Genomic DNA, 16,407 nt, shown 5'->3' with positions numbered 1-16,407 from the left:
TCTAAGCCATGAGGATTTTTAAAACTTGAAACAGATGCTCTTATAGTCTGCTGTGTTCAGGACTGAAAAGAGTCTGTTCTTTCTGCCGGTTCTGTTTAACCTCCAATATTTTGCTACCTGTATATTACACTCTGCATTTGACTTATGAAACAGCTCCTTCTAAGCGCTTGTCTGAATTTGAATTCTATATCAATTATTTTGAATATTCTTTGCAGCCTTACTTTGGGTAATGTTCCATTTTTGGCATCATCTGCAAGCCTGATTAGTTTACTAGTCTAGAACGGAGATCATTGATATGTATTAGATAGAGCAGCGGTTCTAACATGAATTCCCGGTACTCTTGTGATCTCACGTTTTTCTAGTGCCTGTAACACTACTGCCTGTCCTGAGCTAATGCTATAATATAGAACTCTCAGCCGGGACTACTGTGTATTATTTTGATCCATTGCTCTGTGCTCTTTCTCTTCCTAGCGTCAGTCTAACGCAGTCGCTGCCGGAGCACGTCGAGTCTGGCTTGTTGTCAGTGTGGATACCCGGCGGAGCAGGAGAGTTGGACAACAAATATTATAGAAATGTTCTTATCCTCAAATATCCGAAATGCCGTCTCCTTTACGGTGAGCGCAGTGCCTTTTTTTCTGACACTTTCAGGTGAAAATAATGGACATATTTTTAAAACGGTTGTATTTGAAAGCTTTTGTAAAGATATAGGCCCTTAATTGTATAACATCAAGGACAGAGGGAGATTTGCTACGGTGACCTTCACATGAGGGCAAATGAATAAAATTGTTTTTATTTCCATGTGCAATGGGTAATACTTTAATACGTCCAGGTGTTATATTTTGTTTAAATGTGTATGTTTACTGAGTGGGCAGTAAACCCACAAAAACGTAGCTGTGCCCGTGCCTTACCCTGCGGACTGGAAGTGTTGTGACAGGCAGTGGACTGGTATCTGGTGAGGAAACTGGAAAGGGCGGTCAGCTGTATAAATAAGTAGGTTTTCTCCAATTAGATATACAGCACTTTGTGGGCCTCAAAATGTCTTTGGGGTTCATAATGACGTTGGTGGGAAAATTATCACGGAATAAGATGTGAAAAATATTGTATTCTGACTTCTACTGTGTAAAGAAGATTGTAGTTTCAGCTTTACAGTGCACGATCTTTCAATGCACATGACTTTCAGGGTGTGAAGTGCACAATATGAGCTGCTCGAATTTTAAGTTTCGGCTTCCTGCGTTCTTGTGAATAAAGTATATTATCGTCTGCATTGTACTTCGTTTGAATCTCTCAGGCGCTGTAACTTTACGCGATTATTCATCTGCTAATAACAGACACTAAGAATAGTTGAACAATAAGGAATAGTTTGAGCCCATCGCTGTACTGCTATGTTTTTCTCTCTCTGTTTTGCAGACCAGGCAGATTCGCAGCCTGCATAAGACTGCTGTGCGCTCTGGGGGCGGAGGAGCGCTCTTTGTGGTAAGAACGTACAATGTTTTAATTTTAAACACTACTGGGAAACTTGGTCCTGCCGTGTGTGTGAACATGCATGCTGGTGTCCTCTCCAGGGTGTGTGAGTGTGTGTGTCCTGTGATGGACTGCTGTCCTCTCCAGGGTGTGTGAGTGTGTGTGTCCTGTGATGGACTGCTGTCCTCTCCAGGGTGTGTGAGTGTGTGTGTCCTGTGATGGACTGCTGTCCTCTCCAGGGTGTGTGAGTGTGTGTCCTGTGATGGACTGGTGTCCTCTCCAGGGTGTGTGAGTGTGTGTGTCCTGTGATGGACTGCTGTCCTCTCCAGGGTGTGTGAGTGTGTGTGTCCTGTGATGGACTGCTGTCCTCTCCAGGGTGTGTGTCTTTGTGTGTCCTGTGATGGACTGGTGTCCTCTCCAGGGTGTGTGAGTGTGTATGTCCTGTGATGGACTGCTGTCCTCTCCAGGGTGTGTGAGTGTGTGTGTCCTGTGATGGACTGCTGTCCTCTCCAGGGTGTGTGAGTGTGTGTGTCCTGTGATGGACTGCTGTCCTCTCCAGGGTGTGTGAGTGTGTGTGTCCTGTGATGGACTGCTGTCCTCTCCAGGGTGTGTGAGTGTGTGTGTCCTGTGATGGACTGCTGTCCTCTCCAGGGTGTGTGAGTGTGTGTCCTGTGATGGACTGGTGTCCTCTCCAGGGTGTGTGAGTGTGTGTGTCCTGTGATGGACTGCTGTCCTCTCCAGGGTGTGTGAGTGTGTGTGTCCTGTGATGGACTGCTGTCCTCTCCAGGGTGTGTGTCTTTGTGTGTCCTGTGATGGACTGGTGTCCTCTCCAAGGTGTGTGAGTGTGTATGTCCTGTGATGGACTGCTGTCCTCTCCAGGGTGTGTGAGTGTGTGTGTCCTGTGATGGACTGCTGTCCTCTCCAGGGTGTGTGAGTGTGTGTGTCCTGTGATGGACTGCTGTCCTCTCCAGGGTGTGTGAGTGTGTGTGTCCTGTGATGGACTGCTGTCCTCTCCAGGGTGTGTGTCTGTGTGTGTCCTGTGATGGACTGCTGTCCTCTCCAGGGTGTGTGAGTGTGTGTGTCCTGTGATGGACTGCTGTCCTCTCCAGGGTGTGTGAGTGTGTGTGTCCTGTGAGTGACTGCTTTCCTCTCCAGGGTGTGTGAGTGTGTGTGTCCTGTGAGTGACTGCTGTCCTCTCCAGGGTGTGTGTCTGTGTGTGTCCTGTGAGTGACTGCTGTCCTCTCCAGGGTGTGTGTCTGTGTGTGTCCTGTGATGGACTGCTGTCCTCTCCAGGGTGTGTGAGTGTGTGTGTCCTGTGATGGACTGCTGTCCTCTCCAGGGTGTGTGAGTGTGTGTGTCCTGTGATGGACTGCTGTCCTCTCCAGGGTGTGTGTCTGTGTGTGTCCTGTGATGGACTGCTGTCCTCTCCAGGGTGCACCCCGTGTTGAGCCTGTTGATTTTGCACTACAGTAGTTCAAGAATAAGTTTAAGTTTATGACTACAGGTAAGCTAATCGGCTGGGCTGTTGAAACTGATAGTGGGTTTCAGAGTTAAAATGGATTACTTTTAAGATTGGGAATGTGTTATCCCCAACTACATCAGTGTTATGCTATTTCCTTATCTGCCTCAACACTGTATGTGAAATCCACTATCGGTCATAAACGGAAGACAGCTGGTGGAATGTGCATGCCTTTATTCTGGGACGGGCTGTGGCTGCCCCCAGCTCTGTTCTGGATAAAACAGACATCAAACGGCCAAGTAATTGCATCTTTATACATTACCAAACTACAAACATTTTGAATAACAGAGTACAGTAAACCCTCCATATTCATGAGCTCAGCATTTGCGCTTTTGTGATTTAGAGTAAGTGTGGGCACCCACTGGTGCTTCACCATCCACAGGTCTGTTTCTCCCGAGCTGCGTCGGTCTCTGCTGCAGAGGCCACTGTAGTTTATGTGGAAGTGCATCATGGGCTGTGCTGTAGTTATTCAGGCTCTGTCAGGATATATGTAGTATTTACATCTGTTACCAGAGTGATGCCCAAAAATAATAACAAAATAGCCTCAGTGGTCCCTTACGTTATCGCGTCCTCAATTCTCGCAGACAAGGAAAGCTAAAGAAATTAGGAGAAACAGAACTGGACGAACCGCAGGGGCAGCAGAAGAGTGAGATGTCTGAGAGGGAAGGGAGTGAGCACACATTTTACATTCCTGTCTGTCATCACTCTGTGCTGCAGTAAACTTTATCAGAGTACACTAGCGCTGCATTTATAGCAAAAACAAGATGTAAAAAGTAAAGAAAATATCCTCTACCAATAATGAAAAAATATATCATAACAGTGATCTAATTTATTTGTTCGCACATGCCATTAACTTGAATTGTAGGGGGGAAATAATACTTCGTTTTAAGTTCACAGTATTCATCCTCATTAAAAACGCTTACGACCAGTAAAAACTAGAATTTCGCGAACAGTTAGCAATTATAACAAAAAATATTCCTACGGAAACGCTGGTTTCATGAGCTCCACCCATTGATAACTGCCACAGTTTGTTTAGGCAACTCTAGATAACCAATTCTAACCAAATGATCTTTTAAAGGTAGTCTACTTTTATTGGTAGGGTATTTCAAGAACAGGTCTTTTACTGTTTTGTCAATATGTAATATATTCCAGTGTTTTTTAATGTCGTGGCTTAGTTTTCTCCTTTCACCATGTGTGCTTGCACGTAATTTCAGCGCCGGTTCTCTTCAGTCTGACGCTGTTGTAGCTCCCTGCTTTACTGACATTCTCCAGCAGGTGAAGCTCATATTCCTTCTAATCCCAGAGCACTGCTGGCCTTTGCGTCCAGTGAGCAATAGGGTTTTAACATTTTTAAATCGCAACAGAAACACTGGCAATAGTCCCTTTGTTATAATGTACCCCAACCATTCATCCATCAAGATCGATAAACATTACCCAGAAGCAGGCTGAAAACAGGGAAAGCTAAATACGATGTACCGAAATACAGGGTGACAATTGCTACCTTTTTCCCTCCCCAGTGATGAATGTTTCTCTGTGTTTGACGAGGTACAGAAACATATATTTGAACATGTTGAAACCTGAGTGTTCAAGTTCACATTCTAGAATTCCAGCTGGAATCCCCCCTGTGTGGAACTCCCCCCAGTGCTGTTGTAAATGTGTGGGGTGTGAGTGAGATGAGATGGGATGTGAAATTCCCCTCGCACTGTTAATCTGTCGCACAGACACAGGGAGAAAAAACAGAGTGAATTTTATGAAATCGTAAATAGCCTGTTAGCAAACACACTGACAGCAACAAATGAAGTGTATAAAGTGCCCTGAGCAAACAGATGCGTTCAATAGAAAAGGGTACTTAGAGTAGCCAGTGAATTTACTAGGCAGGCAGACCGATGTCAACTTTATGGGGCGCTTTAAAATAAAATTACCAATACCTTGTTTTGCATTAAGATATTAATTAAATTGTATTTTAGGTGCTGCTACAGTACATACAGTACCTTCCTAAACCTTTGGGACACCAAAGTCTAAACTGAGCTTTTAACATTGAATGCTAATTAAAAACATTTCTCATGAAAACAATATGACTGCCAGGTACAACTCCTAAATTATCCATCCATCCTTTTTCTAATCACCTTATCTCCTTAACTCAGGGAGCAAGGGAGCTGGAGACTACCCTGGCAAGCAATGACAGCATCACGTTTTAACATGACTTTGAAGAGTGGTCTCAAAAACAATGAAGTGAGGTAGCTTGATATAATGTGACACCTCTTTAATTTTAGCCAACAGCAAATAACCTGACAAAAAGGGACACCTGTCAATCAACTGTCTACATATTTTTGCTCCATCAAAATCAACAGGTTCCACACCGTCACTTTGCTGAATTGACCCAAGAGGGAAGAACAGAATTTATTAAGAAAGTAATTGAGGTGTTAGAGTTTGCATGTTCTCCCCGTGTTTGTGTGGGTTTCCTCTGGGTGCTTCTGTTTCCTCCCACAATCCCCGGACGTACTGGTAGGTTAATTGGATCCTGGGATGACTGGCCCTGCTGGGAGTGTGTCTGTGTGCCCTGTGACGGACTGGTGTCCCATCCAGGGTGTGTCCTGTCTTGTGCCCGTGTGTTTCCAGGATAGGCTCCGGCTCCCCTGCGACACTGAATTGGAGAAAGCTTTCAGGAAATGGATGGATGGTGATGGTTAGCTTCAGATTTATAATAATTAACGAATTGATTGTCTGAGTCGGCCCTAGTTAAAGACTTACTTCTTAATGTATACATTTTTTCTGCATTGACCATTAATTTTCGTTCAGTATAACTTTTCAATATGAATAGTCCAGCCAGTCTGGTAGGCTATTCAACTGAAAATAAAAGAATATATATTTTTTGGGGGGTTAGTATCTGCCTTGATTTTTGTTATTGTAAAAAATAAAATTATAGGTGGTTTAATTACATGTTGATTATTACAACCGTATTTGCTAACTGTAGTTTTTTTTATGTTGATGTACCCAAAACAATTAAATAATTAACAATTCAGTGGTGCATACAATAATTTAATATTTCACAGAATGGGAAGGGATGTGTTTTAGAATTAATTGTTTTCTTTTGGGATTTACAAAATACGGTATTATGATTAACGAACAACGTAATGGTGAGGCTTTTCAGTGCACAGTGTTGGGGTGTGCAAATGCATGTGCGTGCCAGTACACCACAGGGCGTTCAGTCCAGGGTGGATTCTTACCTTGCATCCTGTGCCTGCAAAGTTAGGCTCCGGCTCACTGCAAGCTTTGAACTTATCAGTTTAGCTCAGACACAGAGTTGCCACGTATAGTTTCCATTGTGTTGTTTTGGAGTCTTCCTAATGCACATTAAAAGTTGCAGACCTGAGTGATGAGACTGGAGAGCGGAACAGAACAAAAAAAGAAATTTGTGTCAAAGATGATGAGATGTATTGGATTCTTTTGAGAGCTGTGAATTGTGTTTCCATATGTGAGCAGACTTTGCTTTTCCTTAATTCAAATAAAAGATATCTCTGGTCTGTACTTAAAAGCCAACTCCGCCAGTTCCCCTTTTGATTTAAATAGTTTAATCTCTTACTCGCACGTGCTTGGATTGAAATTTTAAAGAGCATGATTTCCTAACATTGTAGATAATTATATCTACAATATTATATAATAACAATTTGACAAAGAGTTTCTGGTTTGGCAGCAACAGTGCTGTCTGAGGCATTGTACGTAAGCAAAGAGCGGCTAGGTTAGTGCGGTGCGTTATTTTAAGGTAGACATTTTTGAATACAGAAATGATTGGTTTATATAAATATCTGGCCTTTGCTGGATGTAGCAGTCTTGAAAAGCACATGTAAATGTCTCAGGAGACTGCTTCTCGTTGGAGCCAAGGTGACCACAAAGCAGGCTATTGTTGGAAGAACCTTTTACCCCGAGAGGGAAAGCTAAGGAATGACACGAGGGGGAAAACAGGACGTTGCAGTTGACAGTCTGTGTCTTGTTGGGAGGAGTATCAGTAAAGCTCTATATCATGGGCTGTCAACGTAAACACTTTATGGTTTTGTACTTCAAGTGCTTGAAGAATTAAAAAGGAAAACCTGTTCAAGAAAGGCAGTACGAGTACCGCCTGTGAGTTTGGCACCGTCACGCAACCCCGTGACCCAGCAGTAGACGCAGCCGCTCGGCCCCCTCCCTGAGCCTTGTTTATTTAATGAGTCAATCAGATTCCGCTAAATCCAATGAGTAACTAACAAAACATGTGTGAGAAAGCAGCCCTTTTAAAACAACAACAACAACAACAAGAAGCTGTGGCATTATAGCAGCTCCTTCTCCCCTGTGCCTTTTTCCGTTGTGGCGACATTTTATGAGGTGCAGAAAAGCGATATTTCCAGTAGACGTTTTAGCCTACCTCACTGCCGGCTAGCTCTTAAGAGTCAGGCTGTGCAGCGTACTGTATGTTTCTGACCTTTGCCCTTACTTAAGCAGTGAACACCACTGTAATAGAGAGTCATTTGCCCTTTCTACAGGGGCTGTAGAGGCTCTCGAAATCCTTTTTTCCGGAAGATCAGATGCTCGTCTGTACTGCGGGGAGCATCGATCTTCTCCCCCACGGAGTTGCCCGAGGGGCGAGGAGTGGTCCGTCTCGCTGCTTTGCTGCTGTAACCCCCCCCCTTGTGGTTCTTGCAGACCCCCTGATCATCAGGGTCTGGATTTCACACTTCTTCACAGCCCTGGGCACCAGGGGAGCACACGGGCACACCTCGAGGGGCACAGAGCATCAGGTCACCTGGACCTTTTTTTTTGCCAGCTTCTGCCTGTTGTCTCATGGGAGATGTCCAAGCTTTCCAAGCACACCCCTTTCTCAGGAGTCCCACAGGGTGTCCTTTATTTGGGTTACTTCATCCGTTTGCTGTTTGTTAATTGGTTCTGTTTTATCAGCACAGGGACACCCCCGAGAACAACCCAGACACCCCTTTTGAATTCACCCCAGAAAATCTGAAGGTAAGAAGAGCCCAGATCCGTACACCTCAGAATATATTTAAAATCCCACTTTGTTTCACAAAGGAGAATGGTCTTCCTGCATGTGGCTTCTGTGTTTGCAGTGTTTAGAACAATACTATATTAAAGACCAGGACATGGGTGTAAAATTTACAGTTCTGCCACTAAACGCAGGTATATGAATAGATTTTCCTTTAACTAACCCAAATAACTAGCTGTGCTTTTGTCAGACACTAGTGATTGCATGCATCGTTTGCAAAAGCTTTTGTTTAACATTATCTGTCCTTTATTATGCACCTTAAGGTGAGATGTCCAGTAAAAGCTAGGGTGACCTGTAGTTTTTGTAGCCATTCATGATCTTCCTTTATTGTTTCTATATAAATCACATTAAAACTGTCCTTTACAACTGACTTGTGCTTATGCTGTACTATTAATGACAAACAGACGGTTGTAGCCATGGAGTTTTAATTACGCTTGATCATCTTGAGTTAAATACTTGAAACTGGCATTCTCTGTGTTTCAAAGTAGTATTCAGAATGCTGTGTCTGTGATTTTTATATAGGTCAAATTGGGCAGAAAGTATAAATTCACTTCATACAGGAATACCGCTGCATCTGTTGACTTAAGAATTAACTTTGAGCCCCATGAAGATCAAAGATCTAAATAACACTATTTTATTACATCCTAGCGAGGCTAAATTGAACTTCAAGCTTTTTAGAATAAACTAATGACAGTCGTTACAGCTTTTTTTGTGATAGAAGAAAAAGGCAGTATGCCTTATGCTTGAGACTTCAAAAGGTGTAAGATTAAAAATAAACATTCCCATTTAGTGTTTGTTATCCATTGTATTATGAAAAAAATAAAAACTGACTTTTTTCTAACGAGAACCCACAAGTGGAGTGACTATTCTCAAGAAGGAGCTCCAGAGCTGACACTTCCAGTGCTGGCGTGCTACATGGTGACTCAGGTTGAACTAAATCCTGCTAAGGACCGGAAAGATGCCAGATTTTCTCTCTGTACTTACAATCGTACAAAGCGGATTTAACACCGCACCTCTGTCTGTGGACTTGGTAACCAGCCCTTGCTCCTGGCCTTGGCCCTGAAGGGACTAACGCTAGCTGGCAGTGTGGGAAGGCGCTTGGAACTGATGGGGGGGGAACAGAAGTCGCGCGTGCTGCATATCTGGACGTTTGTTTCTGAACCCGTGTGGCCATGCTTCTTTCCCCGCAAGAGGGTCGAGGCGATTGTGCAGAACTACCCGGAAGGACACAAGGCCGCGGCTACCCTCCCCGTCCTGGACCTGGCGCAGAGGCAGCACGGCTGGCTGCCCATCTCGGCCATGAATAAGGTACGCAGGAAGCCCGGATATGGGAGAGCGGGGGGAAATCTGCGTGACGAACAGGAGTCATAAACGGCTGCATTCGTGGGGTAGGCTGGTCCACGCCTTTCTTGTTCCCACCCCAGAAAAACACCACAAAGCTGTTGTTTTTTTGAGAAGCACTGCGTCAATCCTTCCAGTGCTCATTTGTCTGCAGACCTCCTTATGGGTTTCTGTGACCCCCAACCTGGTGTGGGCACACCAGAACCTTACATGAACATGACTACGTTTTGTGAGCAAAATGACAAATACGCTGCCCGTTCATATACCGATAACCATGCAGGTACATACAGATCCAAATTATGGTGGCATTTGTAAATAAACATTATCCTTAAATAAAGACACCATGACTTGACACTTATTTTTGATCACCTCTCACAGGAATAACCAAGTACTCAGAATCCAGTTTTGTTTTTTGTTTTCTTCCCCGCCCAATGAAGAAGACTTGCTCTTTGATCAGGGTTCCTTGGACTTTTGTGTGCACGCAGACCGTCACACTTCCAGGAAATGAAGCGTGCGTCGTGTTGGCTCTTGGCTGGGGCTTGTGGTTCTTTCCACTAAAAACACCCAACCTGCGACTTCAAAGAACTGTGAGATTGACGTCTGGTTTGCACTTAAGTCTGGGCAGTGGCATGTTGTTAGGCTTCCAGGTGGCGAAAGCATGCAGAATGTTTTAAGGATTTCTTCCTGTCCCTGTGTGCCACAATTCAAACAGCTTTATACAAGGCAGGTGAGCCACTGAACATGTTAGGCCAACTGCAAAGCATACGATAGCCAGCTCACAGGCATCCCTTCTTTACACCGAGATGCCTGTACGAGCTCTGTTTACGACCTCTTTTCTCCACCCGCAAACAAGCTAATTGAAACTTGGCACATTTCGCGGAACAACAACAGCCGCTTTTTGTAAGCTGATCATGGAAATCATGTGCCGATAGTAAAGACACTGAGGTACAATGAAACTTTAAAGGAGAGTGGAAGATCTGGTTACTGTAGCTCTTTGTAGTTGCACCTCAAATAATCTGGAGGAAAATCGACAGTGTGAGAGTGCCAAGCCTTGGCCAAATCAAAACAAGGAAAAGAGAAATAACAGGGAAGAGAATTAATACAATTTATTCTGCATTATTCAGAATTTATTCTGTATTACAGTTAATTGAACTGAATTGGGCACACTTTGCCTCTTGAAACTGTCTCAAATGTTCACTTGGAAATAGAATTGTAGTTTGAGAACTCCACTGTTTTGTTTTTTTTTTTTACAGGAAACCTTGCAATTATCTGCTTTTACAGTATTCATTACTTTATTGATTTGGCAACATTTCAGGAAAACACAATGTTTTTTTTTAATAGTAGACATAAATCTTAACATAATTTAATTCAACACTATTCAAGATTATCAGTATGTATGCCCAAAGGATTGCTTAAGGAAAAAATAGGCTGGAACTTCTGATTTTCATACACTCCTTTTCACTAGTAAAAATGCTAGTGAATCCGTTTACTTAGCAACAGCTTAGTGAACTCATTAAAAAATCATGGAACTAGAAATAAGTAAAACAAAAGAAAACATTTAATTGTATTTTTTTAAGGGTTGAGTGTTTGGTTCTTCCCAAAATCAAACATGTTGCATCTTTGTAGCATCGAATATCCTGTTGATAAGGAAAAACAATACCCGTAAAAATACTTTTACAACGCCACACAATACCTGTAAAAATAATTTTACAACGCCACACTCCTCATAAAGCTCAAGGAAAGCCAGCTTGCAAACTTAAAACCCACTCACAGCCTACTTTACATTAATGAAAAGGCAGAAACTTCAGAAACTACCATTTTGTGTTTGTTGGCCCACAATACCTGCAGTTATCAGAGACATAAGCTTCTTTTAGGTATAAACTTCTTAGGTTCCTGTGCTAATTATCTTTTCTGGTAATTTAACAAAGCCTTTTGTAGAACTCAACACTCGAGCTGGCCCATGCTGTCAGTGTTCTTTTGTTCCTCTGCAAGAGGAGGTCAGCGAGTTGGCAGGCGACTCGCATCCAGCTGCAAAGACAATCCGTCCTTCTGTATTCTGGGAGTTTTATTGTGCCAAGGCCTTCTTCAGGTACCACAAATCCCAGGCCCCTTTAACGTCAGGAAAGATTGTGTGTACTAGGTTTTTCCGCCTTAAGATGTCACAGTATGATTGAGTGACTGCTCCTGTACCTCTTTATGCCGTCGTTTCAGGTGGCAGAAGTGCTGGACGTGCCACCTATGAGGGTGTATGAAGTCGCTACGTTTTACACCATGTACAATCGCAAGCCCGTAGGCAAATACCACATTCAGATTTGCACAACTACACCGTGCATGCTGTGCAACTCTGATAGCATCCTGGAGGCCATCCAGAACAAACTGGGTAAGTAGGATAATTTTGTAATTTATGAATAATCATTTATTCAAAACGTTGTTTCAGATATCACTTTGTATGTTAAGCGACAGTAAATGGTTATATTCATTAGACTTACGAAGGACCAGGCTTTCTGAAACAGACAATATTCTGTGCTGTCAAACCTCTGCATGCGTAATCCAGTCGTAGTCTGATAAATTCAACTGTACAAGTGAACTTAACTTTGCAGGTAACACTGGGTATTTGAACATGCACAACTGTGAACAGGGCACTCTACTGAAACAGTGTTAAACGCCCTAAAATGAAAAGCAGAATTTGACTGCACTTCAAGATCATCTTTGCCATCTGTATGTCTCTATGGCACCTGGCACTCTGCACCTAAACGGGTGGTTTGTTATTAAGCCTACATGCAACAAGAAGTATCGAGTCACAGAAAACCGCCCATTCAGTCCAAGTGAAATCAAAGCAAGCAGGTGCTCAGGCAGCGTGAAAACAGCCGAGACCCTAAGTCAATGTTAGGTGATACTCTTTGTTCCAGATACGAGACAAAAACTAGCTCTCTGGGGCTTGAACTTCACAGCTACACAACCAAGCGCTGTGATCCTTAAAGGTTTCGCACACTCTGTCAGGCTCAACGTCTCAAATTCTCACAAATATGAGGCACTCCCTGCAGCCCTTACCCGACAAAGGGTTCAGTCAATATTCAAAGCCCACAAAGATCTGGAATGGATGGGGCCGCTTTAAAAATGACTGCAGATCAAGAGTCTATGAGATCTTCCAGCAAAGCGCGTGTTTGTCCAGGGGGTTTAGGAAGCTAGGCTGGGGGAGCAGGTAGGTTCCACTGCGGGACCGTATTTCAGGATCCTGCAGTTGAAACGTTGAAGGGAGTAGCACTGAGGGGGGCGGAGGGGGTGGGTGAAATGTTATTATGCGTTCGTCGTTTGGAAACGACAACAATAAAAAAAAAAACATTGACCACCACGAATGGACGCGTACTAAGGTTTTCCAAGTGTTATTCTTTTTAAGAACTGGCCTTTCTGTGGCCCCGAGCTGAAATGTTGTTTTTTTTTGCAGGTATTAAAGCGGGGGAGAGCACACCGGACAAGCTGTTCACGCTGACGGAGGTGGAGTGCCTGGGGGCCTGTGTTAATGCCCCGATGGTCCAGATTAATGACAACTATTACGTAAGCGGGCCGGAAACATCGTCTCGCCTTATACATTCTCCAAAATGGAAGAACTTGGGTGTGGTCAGAAAGAACACAAGATTACGCAATTGTGGAAAAAGGATCAGTCCCCCCTCCCCCACACAAGGCCATGCAGTATTTTTAGGTTTTCTGCAATATGGGCTTAACCTATGGGCCTCACGAGTAAATGTCACTGAAAACCCCGACACTTCCTTTTTAAGAATGTTTATAAATGCCATCAATCCCCCCCCCCCCCCATTTTTATGAACAAGTACACCAGATGTTACATTTTTATTTACTTCAATTAAATACGTACCCCTGTTGAAGAAAACAAGCACCAATCCATCCTTTACCACTGCTCCCTTTTAAATATCTTTTATTTCAGAAAAAAACATATTTACATGTACAATATGACAGAGGCAGAAGGAGGGTATCCTTGTGACATTCCTAACTCAAGTTTCAAATGGCACGCTAGTCAGAAGTAACTCCCAGGTTTGTGAATCCAAACATTGGGTGCGGACTTAGCTTTACTGCTCATTTTCAACTTTCCCCATTTAAGGCAAGTAATGTACCTCTGCAGCTGAAATTTAATAAGATGAAGCGAAATGAGATCACAAGGCCTGTGTCGTCTGTTTATCACAGGCAGCTACATCCGACTAGAAGAATTAACAACAAAAAAGGATGTGTCAGTGGTAAATTAAAGGAATGCCAGGAAAAGGAGGATAAACAAGCTGGTAGTTTCCTAGCAGTGCTCCGTAGCACGACATTAAGATGGACATGCTGTTTCCTTTATTTCCCCCAGGAGGATCTTCAACCTCAGGACATTGAGCAGATCATCGAGGAGCTGAAAAGTGGAAAAGTACCAGTGCCTGGTCCAAGGTACAGTGCATTACATTTTGTGAAGCATCAGCTCATGGAAATCATTGCACAGCAGCAAAGAGGAACATGACGTCACTAGCAAAGCTGTCCTTCCTACCGCTGGCTTCTCGACTTTAAAAGGCAGTACAGCTCCGTAAAAATATCAAGCACAAACAGTTGAGCAATAAGAATTGTTCAGAATAACAGATTTAGTCTGTAGCTTAATAATGAAACTGCAACTCTGGATGTCGCATCTGTTTCTCTTCAAGGTGCTGCTTGTATCTTGCATCATACTGAAAGATTTTAATATTTACAGTAAAAAAAAAAAACAACTGTCCACTTAACCGCAAAATTCTCTCATCTGTAGGAGTAAGTCGTGCCTGTAGGATATTCTTAAGACCAATTATTGTCATGATGCAAATGTTGATCTGTGCTTTTCAAGGAGTGGCCGCTTCTCCTGTGAGCCAGCCGGTGGGTTGACGTCTCTGACAGGACCCCCCCCTGGGCCCGGGTTCGGCGTGAGACCGGATCTCTAACGGCCTTGATCGGGCCGGACGCCGGCGGCGCTGCCCCACTTCCACTAACTGGGGCTCCGAGAACATTGTGTAAATAAAGGATTTCTGGTGAAGAGGATTTTGTTTGCTTTATCTCGGTGTGCACGGACAAAATGCTGTCTGCTAGAACCACATTTTTAAAAAGATACTGGTCCGCCGGTCATAGAGATAGTTCCCTTGCACACTTTTTTTTTTTATTATACGCGATCATGTCACCACATCAGGTGGTGTTAAATGAAAAGATAGGAAAGTAAAAGAAGGCAACGTCACAAAACAAACTGGCTGCAGTAACTACACAACACGGGTCACTCAAATAACACCTCCGGAACCAACCTTAAAAAGACTGGGTCTCGTTTAGCTTTCTGGATACAAGGAATACACAATCTCTTTATTGCAAGACAGTTCATCATCCACAGCAGAACTAAAACAGTAGACTGGGTAAAAAAAACAAACTTTTGCCGTTCACAGCTATTTTATGCTGAAAGCAAACTTGTTTCAAAGTTTTACAGTCCTTTCTGTACAGGAGGATGAAGACCTCACATCATACAAAGTCATGAATCACATTTTAATCAATAGGGAAAAGGTCTGTAAAATAACAGCTGAAATTATCACAGTTGAAAAAAAAACACACTGGACCCCATTCAAGCCAAAATGCACTTCAATGCCAAGTGTTTTCCTCATATTAGTATTAAGTTAATAGTGTATTATTAGCAACAAGAAATGATTACGGCTATTCCAATAATCATTGTAAAGACAAATGACAGAAACTGGATGAAAATGCAGCCGGTGTAAACAGCTTTTGAGAGAAAACAACGGCTGTTTTGCAGATGCACAAGGCGCGAGTAGCTCTTCTGAAAGTGCGACTCTCCAATGGCTTCCCCCTAGTTCACAGTAACCCGGTGACTCATCACGCCAATATTGGTTTTACTTGAGCAGCTGGGACTCCTGTGTCCTCTAACCCCTGAAACCCATGTTTCTTTCACACAGAACACCTGCTACAAAGGCCACACATTCACAGAATTTAAGGTACGCTATTTTACCGATTACTTTTAATGCTAAAAATACATTTCCATAACTTAAAGGTTAACACTGAAGTCTAGGAGGGTAACTGAGTTTTAAAAGGCTCGCTAGTCAGCAACGGGGGAAGATGACCAATGTTTTCTGTCATACCGAAAGTTTACTGTGGTCTTGAGTTTGTTAAATGTCATTTTAAACAAGGCCTGTGTAAGAAAAAAAAAAACGTTTGCAATTCAAACCACAACAGAAATTTTGCTTAAAATCATAGTGAAAATGATTTGGTGGTGAGAAATATTTCTCTAGGAATGTGACAAACAGGAGACGTCACATCAAAGAATTACAATGCCACCTGACATTTAAGTAGGAAAGTGCACATTAAGAGCGAGTTACGCTGTCACATCTAGGATACTGCTTAAATCACCAAGTAGTAGCAGACTTGCACAGACAAAACGAACACATTAAAAGCCAAAGTTCAGTATTTGTAGGAACAACAAAGTGGAGAAAAGTTACCTGTATTTCACTTTAAAATGTGAAAGTTAAAATAGAACCTGGACAACCAAAGAAAGGGGGTGATATCACAGACAACACTTTCAGCGCTTCAGCCACGTTCACTCTAAAGTACTGACTTCCCTCAACAAAGCACTACAGCTCCTGTTTCTGACTGCACTGACAGCAGGAGCTTTAAGTCCCTCGAGGGCATCAAAGGATCACATCACACTGGAGGCTTCCCAGCCTAAACCATTTGCATTTGAACAAATCTGAAAAATTAAAGCACTTCTGCCAGTGGTCACACCGTGATGAAACATGCACTGAAGATCGGTGGATCGCTGATGCACTAGGAAACCACAAGTCTCTACAAGGAGAACATCCTTTTGTTACTGCAGTGGACTTTGGAGGCGAAACCAACACTAGACTCGTACTACAAAAAAAAAAAAGGCAAGATGCTGAAGAAATTTCTTTAGAACAATTACAAGAGGGTGACTGGCCTATCAGCCATTTCTTGAAAAGAAGCCTCATGAACAGCTTCAACAACGTGACTGGGTAACTTGTTCCACACACCTACAGCCCTTTGT

The 16,407-nt window shown here is 43.1% G+C and overlaps 2 protein-coding genes across 2 annotated transcripts in view; one reads left to right on the top strand and one right to left on the bottom strand.

The window, feature by feature from the left end:
- Positions 1-6,219, bottom strand: part of acss2l (acyl-CoA synthetase short chain family member 2 like) — a 30,624-nt gene extending 24,405 nt beyond the window's left edge. The window contains exon 1 of the mRNA XM_088918373.1: positions 6,208-6,219. The gene's annotated coding sequence lies outside the window, so the exon portion shown is untranslated. The remainder of the gene's footprint in view (positions 1-6,207) is intronic.
- ndufv2 (NADH:ubiquinone oxidoreductase core subunit V2) lies at positions 476-14,391 on the top strand. The gene is made up of 8 exons (XM_088918375.1): positions 476-614; positions 1,408-1,473; positions 7,910-7,972; positions 9,201-9,317; positions 11,562-11,730; positions 12,796-12,905; positions 13,708-13,784; positions 14,206-14,391. The coding sequence occupies exons 1-8, from the start codon at positions 573-575 to the stop codon at positions 14,297-14,299; spliced, it is 738 nt and encodes a 245-aa protein (XP_088774501.1). The 5' UTR covers positions 476-572; the 3' UTR covers positions 14,300-14,391.
- Positions 14,392-16,407: the final 2,016 nt, after the last annotated feature.

This window comes from Atractosteus spatula, chromosome 6 (genome assembly GCF_055471065.1).
Source record: "Atractosteus spatula isolate fAtrSpa1 chromosome 6, fAtrSpa1.hap1, whole genome shotgun sequence".
Classification (NCBI taxonomy): Eukaryota; Metazoa; Chordata; class Actinopteri; order Semionotiformes; family Lepisosteidae; genus Atractosteus; species Atractosteus spatula.
Note: the sequence above shows the minus strand (reverse complement) of the source record. Positions and strands in the feature narration are given on the sequence as shown.